The sequence below is a fragment of the Macrotis lagotis genome, unplaced genomic scaffold (assembly GCF_037893015.1).
Source record: "Macrotis lagotis isolate mMagLag1 unplaced genomic scaffold, bilby.v1.9.chrom.fasta BILBYCTG135, whole genome shotgun sequence".
Taxonomy (NCBI): domain Eukaryota; kingdom Metazoa; phylum Chordata; class Mammalia; order Peramelemorphia; family Peramelidae; genus Macrotis; species Macrotis lagotis.
Window position 1 is genome coordinate 260,269 of NW_027422042.1, and position 12,482 is coordinate 272,750.

General features: G+C 44.6%; 1 protein-coding gene and 1 pseudogene across 1 annotated transcript in view; both read left to right on the forward strand.

Annotated features, from left to right (window-relative positions):
- The window catches only part of LOC141504119 (G patch domain-containing protein 2 pseudogene), a 45,337-nt pseudogene extending 42,338 nt beyond the window's left edge, over positions 1–2,999 (forward strand).
- Positions 3,000–7,885: 4,886 nt separating this feature from the next.
- The window catches only part of LOC141504120 (G patch domain-containing protein 2-like), a 64,992-nt gene continuing 60,395 nt past the window's right edge, over positions 7,886–12,482 (forward strand). The window contains 4 exon segments of the mRNA XM_074208955.1: positions 7,886–7,913; positions 9,794–9,936; positions 11,574–11,682; positions 11,979–12,032. Of these exon segments, the coding sequence (XP_074065056.1) occupies positions 7,886–7,913; positions 9,794–9,936; positions 11,574–11,682; positions 11,979–12,032 (334 nt within the window).

Here is a 12,482-nt window from a genome sequence, read left to right on the forward strand (position 1 = left end):
GAATTTCTGTCTTTGGGCATTTTGCAAAGATAAAATGGAAGGTAGACAAAGAGAAGTTCATGGACTCTTTCTGCCTGATTTCTAATTGTTTAAAAATGCTTTAATAAGGGTTAAAACCATTTACAAATTGAATCCCCTATTTTACATAAAAAGAAATCTAAGCTAACTTTGGTTTTGTATGTGTGTTTGTGTTTGTGTCTGTGTGTTTGAATAATTCATTAAACTGAGTGGTGTTGATGTTGTTTCCATCTCTTTGTAATCCTGTGGACCATAGTACAAGGAATTTCCTTGGCAAAGATATTGAAATGCTTTGCTAGTTCTGTCTCCAGTGAACTGAGGCAGAGGGAAGTTAAATGACAATTTTTATTCAAGGTGAAACAACTAAGAAGGGTCTGAAGATGGATTTAGATTCAGGTCTTCCTGACCCCAGGCATAGTGTTTTCTCCACTGAAATGTTCAACTGCCTTTCATTAATTGGCTCATCCTTTTTGCTCTGGCATCATAAAAAATGGATTCCATGGATTTTGGTCTAGCCTCATCCTTTTGCTCTGGCATCATAAACCAATGGATTTCATGGATTTTGAGCTAGTCAGATGCAATGTTCGATAGAGGTCGGTCCCAATAATCGAGGATGATCTGGAGAAGAGGGTGGACTTCAGGGTTGGTTGAAGTCTGGACACTCCCAAGTGCTGAAGTCAGGGCTGCAGCCCTCCAGGCTCTGCAAGCACCTATGGACCAGTGTCCTCTGGAAGTCTGAGGCCCTTGAGATGGAATCCATATCTTAAAATAATGGCTCCAAGTTATTTCAGGCAAGTTTCCTTGGATGAAAATGGATAACCCTGTGCTGGGCTGCTCAGGGGTGGATTTAGGGTTGTAGAAACGTGACTGTCCTGTCACCTACTGGCCCGTCTTACTGTCCCACACAGGGGTTTGTGCCCTTTGAAGTGGACTGGCTTTTTCCCTGACCTCTCTCTAGGTGACACTTGGTGGGGACAGCTGGACCCTGCTCTAATTTCTTGAATGAAGACTGAGGACTCCGAGGAAAGCAGGCCTTGTGTTCTGGGGTCGTGGGTCTACTGCCAGTCCCACAGCTTTTTACTCTATGCTTGTTGGCAGGTAGGCAGGATATGATGATGATGGTGGTGGTGAGGAATGTGGACACCATCTCTCATCATGTCTGCCATTAATGAAGACTGTGTTAGTATGACCTGGAAGTTTCAAGAGAATATCAATGTGTCTGTGTCTCTCTCTCTCTCTCTCTCTCTCTCTCTCTCTCTGTCTGTCTGTCTTTTTGTCTCCCTCTTTCTCTCATCTCCTCTCCCACCTATTCTTGCCAGGGATTTACGCGGAGAAATTGCTTCATTCATTCAAGGGATGACGTTAATGTCTCTAGGGACCCTTGGTCTTTTTCAGGTAGAACCCACTTGAGACCCGTCCCTGGGCCCTGTCCCAGAACAGAAGCTCACATTTCAGGATGGCAGCCTTTTAGTTCATGCTTCCCAACCGGTTCCACTATTATTTCTTGTCCTCGTTTTAGGGACAAGGGGGCCCTAGGGAACCTATTTTAAAAACTAAATCGTAGGTTAAGCCGCTGCTTCCGGAGACCCCTCTATAAATGCTCCACCTATACGGCAGAAGGTCTTCTTGTTCTGTTGCCAGATCCCAGAACCTGGAGCCGGAGTTGGACCCGGAGAGTTCGCTGGAGCCTGAGCCTCACATTAAAGTGCCGGTATTTCTTTAAATTTCTGGCTTTCTGGAGACAATGGATTAGAGTTCCAGCCACGCCCAGCTGCCATTTTAGCTGAACCATGGAAGAACTGGTTCCTGATCTCCTCTCAGCCCTACATGAAAGCTTGAAACAAACCGAAGGAGGATTAGCCGACCCAGGAGATCACTCCCAAAGTATGGCTTGTCCACCACAAAGCCCCCCAAGGAAAAGGAAGAGGAAAACGCGGCGATCAGATAATACACATCCTCCATCGGAGACAGGCCCCTGTTTAAGTGATGGTTCCGATTCCACTTTAGAGGAATTGGGAAAGAGCCAGAAGGAGAAGATTCAGTGGGTGAAGAAGACGGAGCAGAAAGATCACAGTGACTCTGATGACTACATGCTCTTACCAAAACCAAGGTCATCATTCAGCCTAGATAGTATTATGGGTGAATGCTCTTTCTGGCATGTGTCACATCTTGCTGTAGATAATTTAGGTAAAAGAGCTCATCATAGAAGAAGAAAGGTAACCTGCATGGAAATAGATCAACCATCTGAAATATCTACCCCACTGACTCTGACTGAACAGCCTGAAGATGGAGAACAAGAAATGGATATTGACTGGAGATCTTACCAACACCAGGAGTTCGGTAACAACAAACAGAAAAGAAAATTAAACATCTCTGGACCAAGACTGAAAATCCAAAATTGTGCAATGGTTCCATTCAATCAGGATGCCATGGAATATGAGGAACAAAAAGGTTCAGATGCCATCTTGAGTGACAGTGACGTAAGCAGCCTCAGCAGCACTGATGATGGTTGGTTTGCCAGTGATCAGGGAAGACAAGCTGATGATGAGCAGAGTGACTATTTCTATGAAAACAAGTCAAGTGGGGCACGTGGCAACACAGGAGCAATCCCTGGGGGGCAGTCAGAAGAGTCTATGGAACTCGGAGAAGAATTACGAGATGCTGTCTTTCAATGTATGTCAAGTGGCTCTTTTACTCTTATGCCATCTTCAGACAAAAGAGGTTTCCAGGATAGACTCATACATCTCCATGAAATGCCTTCTAAGCACATCACACAGTCTGAAGGACTTTCTTCTACAATGGTTGCCACGGCTGGCCCAGTAAGTAACAAGAGAATGGGTCACTTTTCTCCCCAATCCCCTCACCATGATCATTGGTTTAGCCCTGGAACCAGGACAGAGCCTAGCCAGGTTCTGTTCCTGAGAGATAACGAATCAGAATGAGGGCACAATAATTCTGTGAAAACTGTAAGCAGAAGATAACAGTAGTTTACCAATCAATAAGCCAAGAATTATTCCTGGAATCAAGTGAAAGAGATAGTGCTTCCCTGTGGAGAGCAAAAAGGAATAAGAGCAGGAAAAAACTTGACCAGAAAAGATCTGTCCTCTAGAAGTGTCTAAGTCTGTGTGTGTCTAGGTGTGTATATTGGTATATGCATCTCTGCTTCCGCTTTCTTCACAATAGAGTTTTATTTTGAAGCCATATGTGTTCTATTTCTTCTTTTTACCCTTTGCAATAGCATAATAATATGAGGCTGACTTCCTTATACCATATGGCAGTTCAGGATCTGACTGGCATTCACACTTCCTCCCTTCTCATTTACATCCTTCTTTCTGAAACCCTCACATGCATCACTTGAGCCACGACTCTCCTCACCATAAGACTGGCCCTTGCACACTTTTATGGCCCTTCATCAATTGTCTACTCCTTAAGGGAAGGAACCATCTTGCTTCTTGTATTTGTATCTCTGGCACATAGCCTGCTAGCACATAATTAGTGCTCAATAAAGGGTTTTCCACTCAAAATAGATTGCTCAATCATTCCTCCACCATTTCAAATATAAATTCTTTCCAGTTTTTCAATAGCAAAGATAAGCAATTAAAATAGTATTGCACAGATAGACCTTTATACATTTGCCTAATTCTTTGATAATGGGATTTTAGGTTAAAGGATAGAATCAGTTTTCTAACTCTTACTGAGTGCCCTCTAAAAAAGATGCCAACTTTATTCACCTTTTATAATTCTACTCACAAGGTAAGCAAATCATGACATAAAAGAATTGGAAGACAATTATTTGCCATTTGGTGACAGAGATAGTAATTCATTCTTAATCCAAGCAAGAGAAAGAGACAACGATAAAAGCAAGGAAAATATTTTATATCTCATGTTGCTGATAAAGATTTGATACTCAAGGTTGCTAACCAACTAACAGAAGTGGAGAACAGAAAGCCATTTTCTCAGTGGTCAAAAATATGAATAATTCTCAAAAGATCTGCAAAATATTAACAACCACATGAAAGATGTGTTCCAAACCACAGATAAGAGAAATGCACTTAAAACCAATCTGATATTATACCTGATACCTAACAAATTGGCAAAGATGATTAAAAAATGAGAGTAGCTGGGAAACTGGAAAATGGATAAAGAAATTGGGTTCTATGAATGTGATATAAAATTCTTTTCTCTAAAAAACCCATAAGTATGATGAACAGAGAAAATTTTATAAACTATCACAGCTTCCAAGCTTTCCATTATCTCATTCCCCCTTAGCTGTTTTATTGTTACTTCCTCCCACCCCTACCCCCCCACTTTCCCTTTCCTCCCTTCTATCTCCTTTTTTGTTAATATCTCTCATTCTTGTGATTTCAATTATCATCTCTGCTAGCATTATTTCCAAATCTTTATCACTTTTCTTTTATTAGGAAAAAAATAACATTCACAGTTATGCCCTGTATGTCCTGAAAGCACCTGAAAATTCAAAATGTTCCCATCTATTTTTATCTCTCCATCAATACATTCTTTACTTTTTAGTTCACTAGTTGTCAGGGGTATCCTAACCATCTACAAGATTTTGGTCACAACCATTTTGTTATTATCTTTGTAAATATTATTTATGAAGTTGATAAGTTAAAATATTGATATGTACCATTAGTAGATTGCTATAGGCTATTTTGGTCTCTTATAAAAGCGACAAAGTGTAGAATCATTGCCAATCTCTGTCGTTGAAGGGTATTTCCTTACTCAGAGTTCCTTTCACCAAAGAAATCGCAGGCCTTTATATGTCTGTGTGTGTGTGTGTATGAAATGGTCTTGCCATTGCTTGAAATGATATTTTTCTTTCCATGAATTCTTCATTGACAATATATAAAATAGAAATTATTTAGGTGATATTATATATTCTATTTTATATTTTTATCATTCCCTTGTTTTGGGGGTGGATTTGGTCAGCACTTTTGGATTTTCTTGCAACACATCTTATGCTCTGCAAAGGTAAATAATACTAGTGATTCAGTCTTAGTGATCCTTCTTTTACTGTTTCTATCATGCCATAAGTAACAATTCTAGAATTATGTCATATAGAATGCAAAGTGGACAATTTCCTTTTGTAGTTTGATTAAGTTAGAATGTTTCATATGCTTATTCATTGCAAAAAATGTTGAGTGTTGGTTTCAAAATGTCTATCCCTTTGCTTTTTTAATTCTTTATCATGAATGGTTGCATTTTTATTCAGCATAGACAACCAAACACGATTGAATTTGAGAGCCAAATCTGTCTATAAATTTAATACCACAATTGCTTTTAATCTCTCTTTGTAGACTTATGTTACCTACATTAAAATGCCAAGTGACTTTTAAAAATAATAGATTCTACCTTTTGACTGAAGGGAAAGGAGGGACATGAGCTGATCCAGGGATTTAAAAGACCCTCTACAGGGGCTGGTCACCATAGACCCCAGGGTGGCAAGGAGGACAGTAAGGACCCAGTGATGTGAGGAGAGAAGATGCAAATCTCCAATGGCATCCCAGAATGTTGTAAGGTCAGGCCTATTGTTGGGTTATTGACTGGGGGAGATATAAAGAGGAATTTGGCCTAGGCCAGGCATACTCCCAGCCTGGACTCCAACAGGAGCATTTATGAGAGTTTTCAACTTCTCTCCTGACTACCATCCCAGCATCATCTACATCCCTGGAATGTCCCTGGGAATAGAGAGCTCTCTTCAGAGCAAGGTCTGCTCATATTCCTGCCCAAGTATGAATCTTCCTCCTCCCTCTGCATAGCCTCTTCTTGGCCACATTAGAGCCAGGTTCCTTGTTCAGCCATTCACTTTCTCCCTTTCCTTGTAGTCCGGAGTCAAGTCACCCTATGAGGAAGGCTACCACAGAACCAGAAGAGGAGCCAACGAAATCAGTCTTGAAGGGACCGGTGCCTGGAGAGGGTCAGAGAACCCTTGTAAGTTCCTGCCTGATACAACTAGTGGCAAAGAGGATCCAGGGAGGAGAAAGAGGCCTGTTTCAGAGATTTCTGGGAGCTGTCATAGGGGTGAGGTGAACTGCCCCTGGGGGCCAGGTGGAACTAGCCAATGGCCTAAGTAACCCTCAGATCCATTGGTCTTTCCTTCAGTAAAGTTCCTCCTCCAGATGATTCTCATCTGATGATGACCAAATAAAAATGACTTTCCAGTGTTTCTGCGTGTTTGTGTGTGTGTGTGTGTGTGTGTGTGTGTGTCTTATTGAATGAGTGAAGGAATCAACAAAGGACTGAATGAATAGAGGAATCACTAAAGTGGGTCAATGGGAAGAGTCCTGGGCCAGGCAGTGGGGTGGCAGAAGTCACTGTCCTGGCCCCAAAGATTCTGAAATTCTCATGGAGAATAAGTTGGGGCAGTGACAGCTACAGTTCCAGGGGAACTCCTGGGGTCCTAATGAGAGGCCTCTTGTACTGTGAAGTGACATCTCTCCTGGTAAAATATCCCCAGGACAGAGGAGGATCCATTTCACACAGTCAGATTTTGACTCTAAAACCTTCCTTCTCTGGGTCTTCAGTACCTGTTTGGGGACAGGCTGCTTCTCCATCTCTCCCACACATCCCCTCACCCTCCACTACCTCCCAGGGAGTCTGTGCTATGACTGGATTGGATTGATGTTTTCTGAGTCCCTCTGTAGAGTTGGGATTCACTCCACTTATGGAGGAAACAACCCTCTCTTCGTCCAATCTGTCCATTCTGGGTACAATTTAGGTTTTTGTCCTTGAGATAATGGAGGAAGATCCCAAGGATTCATTTCTTTTGCCCTTCCATTTTGTCTTTCATTCCTCCTTTTTGCTTTTTTCTTCCATTATCTCTCTCCTCCTTTATTACCTTTTAGTCCTCTTTCTAATTTTCTTCCTACTTTGCAACCTTCCTTTTTTTCCTTTTTTTATATACCCACATACCATAAAGAAAGTAGGAGTACTTGAGGAAATAGAGATTCCAAGAGTGTCTGCCCCTGAGATTCAAATCTCTATCCCTCTTCTGGTTGTGATCATCAGGGACACAAGTGTGGTCAGGAGTCAGGCTGAGACCCACTTCAGTGAGGAGGAATGTTCTACCTAGAGTTTCTAGAGCTTTTCCTGACCCTTCTGCAATAACTAACTCATGTATATATCCCTTCATTTAAAGGGGGTCCAGGTGGGGTTGTCCCTCCAGGATCCTGGGTTTTCTCCTCTTGAATTCATTCCATCATGTATTCTGGGAAGATTTTGCTGTTATTCTTTGGGGTTGGGAAAGACAGAGGAATAGATCATCCTGTACCTCCTAAGGGCACTTGAGGAGTAGTCCAGGTTTCCAACACCACTAGCCTCCAGGCCCATCTCTAGATCTCCCTCAGTCATTGTGACCTGCCCCCTAGCAAGCATCTCACATGGCTGGCTAACAATCCATGAATTCTCTGGTTGGTGATGGTAGAACATAAGGTTGAGGCTAAAATAAAAGGCAAGCTATTCGGTGTAAAGCAGTTGATGGAGAAAACACAAGGCTGCACTCATGAAGACCTGAGTTCAGATCCATCCTCAGACAATTTCTAGCTTTGTGACCTGAGCAGCCGTCACTTATTTTTGCCCCAATCCACAGTGTCAGAAATTGCAACATTTTCTCTATTAGTTTATTGAATGACATGCCAAAAACAACTACCTTTGGTTTATTTTATTTAAAACAATAGACTCTTTTTTTGAAATGTTTTTAAACTTTTTCATATGGAGCAGGAAGAATCCAAGAAATTTTTTGTCTTTATTCCAAAAATGGCAACAGAACGAATTTTGTTAGAGAGCTGAAAAGCGAAACAAAAGAGAGTTGAATTGAAGTCTACTTTGGCAGACATTGACTATCGTAGCCATGAGCTCCAGACCCTTGGCATCCTCAGGTCTGTCCTCAACATCTCCTGTAATGATTTCTCCAGTTGGTTGTTAGTTGACTAAGAAGGCTTTCCCTTGTAATCAAGCCAAGTCGTTCATCTGTTCTTGCAGGAAGATGACTAGATGATCTGCCCACAAATAGAATTCCCCTCTCTGCCCCATTCATAAATAGCTCATGAATACTTAGTCCACAGTGATTACGATGTTTTTTTAATTAAGATAACTTTACAAAATGGCATACCTCGCTCATAGTGGGAGGGGGGGGATCCCAGATGTAAGATCTTTCATGCATGTGGAAAGGCTTTGTTCCTGCCCCTGCATGCCACTCATAGGCTGGCATGGCAATTTCAATTTGGTACATGGGTACCTATACATCCCCCTGCTCTGCTCATTATACTAATGAGCAAGATCAGCTACATCTCCAAGAACATTCCCAAAGGAGAAATCCAAGAGGAGGCTGACTTACTAGGTGCAATGACCATCCTTGATGGACTCGCTCATCTCATCAGTGCAACCAGGAGGGAGCATTTGGGGCTCTCTGCCATGGAGAATTCCATCTGTATCCAGAGAAAGAGCCATGGCATTGAACAAAGACCACAGACTATTACATTAAATTTTTTAAAAAGTGACCTTATTAGGTAATTTTCCCAGCTCTTATACTTTGTTTTTCTTCCTTAAGGATCTGATTTCTCTCTCATTACATGGAAACAGGGGAAGGACTGGCAGACTGTCTTCTGTGGGGGATGGGGGGAGGGAAGCCACATTGGGGGAAGAATTGTAAAACTCAAGATAAAGAAAATCTTCCTAAAGAAAAAAAAGACTAGGCTGACTCAGAAACAGGTGGTGTAATCTCATCAGTTTTTGGTGAAATGGAGGTTAAATCTTTCACCTCAGCATCTGCCCACAGACTATAATATAGGCAGACCCTAGTCTTTGTAATGTAAACAACCAATCCTCCCTTCACATGCTTGTGGAATGTAAACCCCCACATAATCTTCACAGCCCCCCCCCAGTTCGAAATGTTACACCTTCCTTCTCACTGTTCGGTGATATAAGCACCTTTCAGATGATTTGTGAGGGGAGAGGGGTCACCCAATGGCTGAGGGAAAGCTCCAGGGACTGGTGGCCAGGCTTGTTCATAACCTGGACGCTGATAAGTCCAGAAACCAAGTCAGCCACTGTTGGGCCTCTGTAAGACTCCCAGGACTGTCCTCTTGAAGAATAATAGCTTCAAATGTCATGGCTCCTACCAAGAGCCGACTGAGGTCTGAAGGCTTTAGAACTATTATCTCATTCCATCTTCACAAGAGCCCAAGGAAGAAGGTGCTATTTTAATTCCCAGTTTCAAGTGGAGGGAAGTGAAGGTGAATGACTTGAACAGGGTCACACAGCTGGTAAGTTTCTAACACTTGATTTCAAATCAACATTGCTGGGCTCCTGGACCAGTACTCTGTCTACTGCATCAACTGCTGTCACAGGCTGTGGACAATGGTCGTTTGGACTCCTCAGAGATTCTCCTGAACCATAGCTTATTTCTGTTGCCAGGATTTGCACCAGAGACCAGTGATATCTGGGATGTTTAAATTGATAGCACGCATTGCTGCTTAGGGAGCAGGTCACAATGCCAGAGGGACAGCAGGAGTGCAGGGCCTAAGGATAGCATCCCCACTGGACACTCAGGGATCCAGGATGCCCCTGATCACACATCCTGGGTAGACAGTGAGCACCCTCTGCTTTGTTTTAGGTGACAGAATTGGACAAGGATTCTTTTTGGAGCTTGTTCCCCAGCCCAGAGGTGTGGCAATAGTGGCAATGGAATCTTTCTCTAGGGATTGAGCATCCCCTAGACTCTAAACATGATGGCTCTTATTCCTGGGTTTTCTGGAAGATCCCCAGAACGGTCACATGAAAAAGGATGGACCAACCTCGAGTTCCCACTGTGTGGGCAATACCAGGAGGCAACCCAACAGCCCCAGCCTACATGTTCTGGCCTATGGACTGACAGATATCGGGGAGAGGGGGACCCAAAGGGTTTCATGCTCATGATGATGCATGACTCTTGGGGAATCAGGCCAGTTTCTATCAAATTGCTCCCCAATTTATACTTTACCTTCCTCTCTTCATTCCTCATATCAAGTGATAGCACTCACAGCATAGGCACCAAGTGTTTCTAGTTTTCCTGGCTGTACCAGAGCTGGCACAACCTAGGAGGCTGATGCTTTGCCCAGTTGCAGGCCATAGCACTTCAGGGTCAAAGATGAGCCTCACCTGCAATTGAGGAAGCAAGTGAGGAGATTGGCAAAGACAACTTGTTTTCAAGAAGAGCAGAAGTCCTAGGTAAGCCTGAAGGAAAAGTCCTCTCAGTCTACTCTCCCTCATACCCCCTTCCCTAACACCAACTACTACAGAAATGCTTAAAGTGAGTTGGGCTACATGGTGATGATGATGGAGATAGAGACTCATTCAGGACTTCATAGACCTGCTCAGGTACAACCTTCCTGAATCTGGAAGACTGTCCTGGTGATGCTGGATATTACTATCTCCCTCGCCCCGAAGTCTCCTTTCATACCATTTTGGTTAATTCTTCTGTTCAGTGTTTATTGTCCCCTCTTCTTCCCCCTGAGAGTTGTGATCCGTTACCTCATATCCTGGCTACCCCATTACCCACCCCAGGAACTAGGATATCCTGCGAGCCCAAGTCCTGCTGGGAGTCTCCGTGATTGCAGGCCAATGCACATCATTATCAAAGAGAGTCACTCTGTCTTCTTAGGGACAGGAGATGAAGCAAATCAGAAGGACACCTAAACAGTTTGGCATGAACTACTTCTGTAGTGGGGCCCCTTCTCCTGACCAAATAAAGGGCCTGGAAGGGTTCAATCATTTCCTGTCTTGGTGTGGGTGAGACTTGCCTCTATTGCAATCAGAAATGCTCCAGAAACAGCTACTGAAGACCCAGTCAAGGAAGGTTTTAGCCCCAAAGTCCCTGATGCTGTGAAATGGGTCCGCCTCTGCCCCAGATATAATTTTACAGTAGTAATGACACAAAAGAGGAGTCAATAGCCTCTGGTATACCGTGCCCCCCGCCTCAGGATCCCAGGAACTCTGTCACTCCTGTCACCACCCCTAATTTTTTGATACCCCATGACAATTTCTGACTCTTTGGTGTCAGGACAGTCTGCCTTTCTGTCACCTTTACTGCTTTCCCCAGAGTTCTACCTTTGACCTCCATCAGGGAATCTTGCATTCATTCATCCTTTATTGATTCCTTCAGTCATTCACTGAAGACACACACTGGGTCACTCAAAAATTCCAATCACTTTATATGAAGATCAAGCTAAAACTATGAGTTAGGGGGAGGGTAATGAGAGATACAGAAATGCCCTGCCTGCTCTCAGCAAGTGATGCCAGGGTTGGTTCTGGGTGCAGCTGCTCACTTCCAGGTGGCCCCCAGGGGCTGCTGTCCATACCATGCCACAGGGACAGCTCCCAGGAGTCGCTGGGTCAGGCCCCATCTTAGAAGATGTGGTCAGTACTAAGTTATCTCAACAGGAGGTGGGGGGCGGTCCTCCTCCCTGAGTCCTCCCACAAACCTCCTTTGCTACTGGTTGGACCGGTCACAGAATCTGGACAGCCCCCTGTTGTAGGGTCCTCTGGGTCCCCAACCCTAGGACAACAATGGTGGGATTCCTTCTGGGTCTGTGGATGACTCCCTCACAGGCTGCTGTGACTCTGGAGTGTTGCTGGCAGATGAGAAGACACTTCAGAAAAAGGCACTGGGTGCTGTCTGGAGATCACTGCTCTCTCCTGTCCTCCCGCCCAATCATGGGATTAGCCCCCAATGCCCCGGAGCAGGAGCGGGGTCTTCCCCTCAGAACTGGCTCTTGCCCCTATTCTTCCACACAGTTGAATACCCATTTATCAGAAGGAGAATGGAATCCCGAACTTGTCCCCTCTCCATTATCGCTTAAAGGGCACAGCCTAGAAATGGAGATGAGTGAGGTATGGGTGGTGATTGGTCTCCCATGGGGGAAAGCTGGAGAATCATTTCCTCTGTTTCTTCTCTTTCTGCTCAGATAGCTCTGCAATCTGGTACCAGGTGCGGCTGGAGGGTCCCTGCTGGCCCCAAGGTATTTCCACCTGCGCCCCCTTCCCCCACCTGCTCCCCTGGCTCCCCAGCACCTAACACATGGTCAGCTCCCAAGTCCTGCCTGTGCTCTAAGGATTTGCAGGCCAGGGCACCCCAAGGTCATGGAGCATCTGTCCCTGGGACAGTGGCAATGGGGACGGGGGACTTCTATACAAGGTGGGTTCAGGCTCCTTCCTCCCCTGGAATCCCCCTCTCCGGGGATATTCTGTCCTCCGGACCTCGGGTCTCGACTCTAATCCCCCCCCCCCCCCGCCCAGGGACACGTTTGGAACCACCAAGGGACACCATGCCATTCTGCTCCCATCTCCCTCCTCCTCCATGTTATTCCTCCCCGCCCCACATCTGCAGTCAGAGCCATTTCCCCCTCGCCCCTGGCAGCGGGCCTACCCCCAGGTGCTCATGGGGTGCCTAGGGCATCCATGCCCCCTGA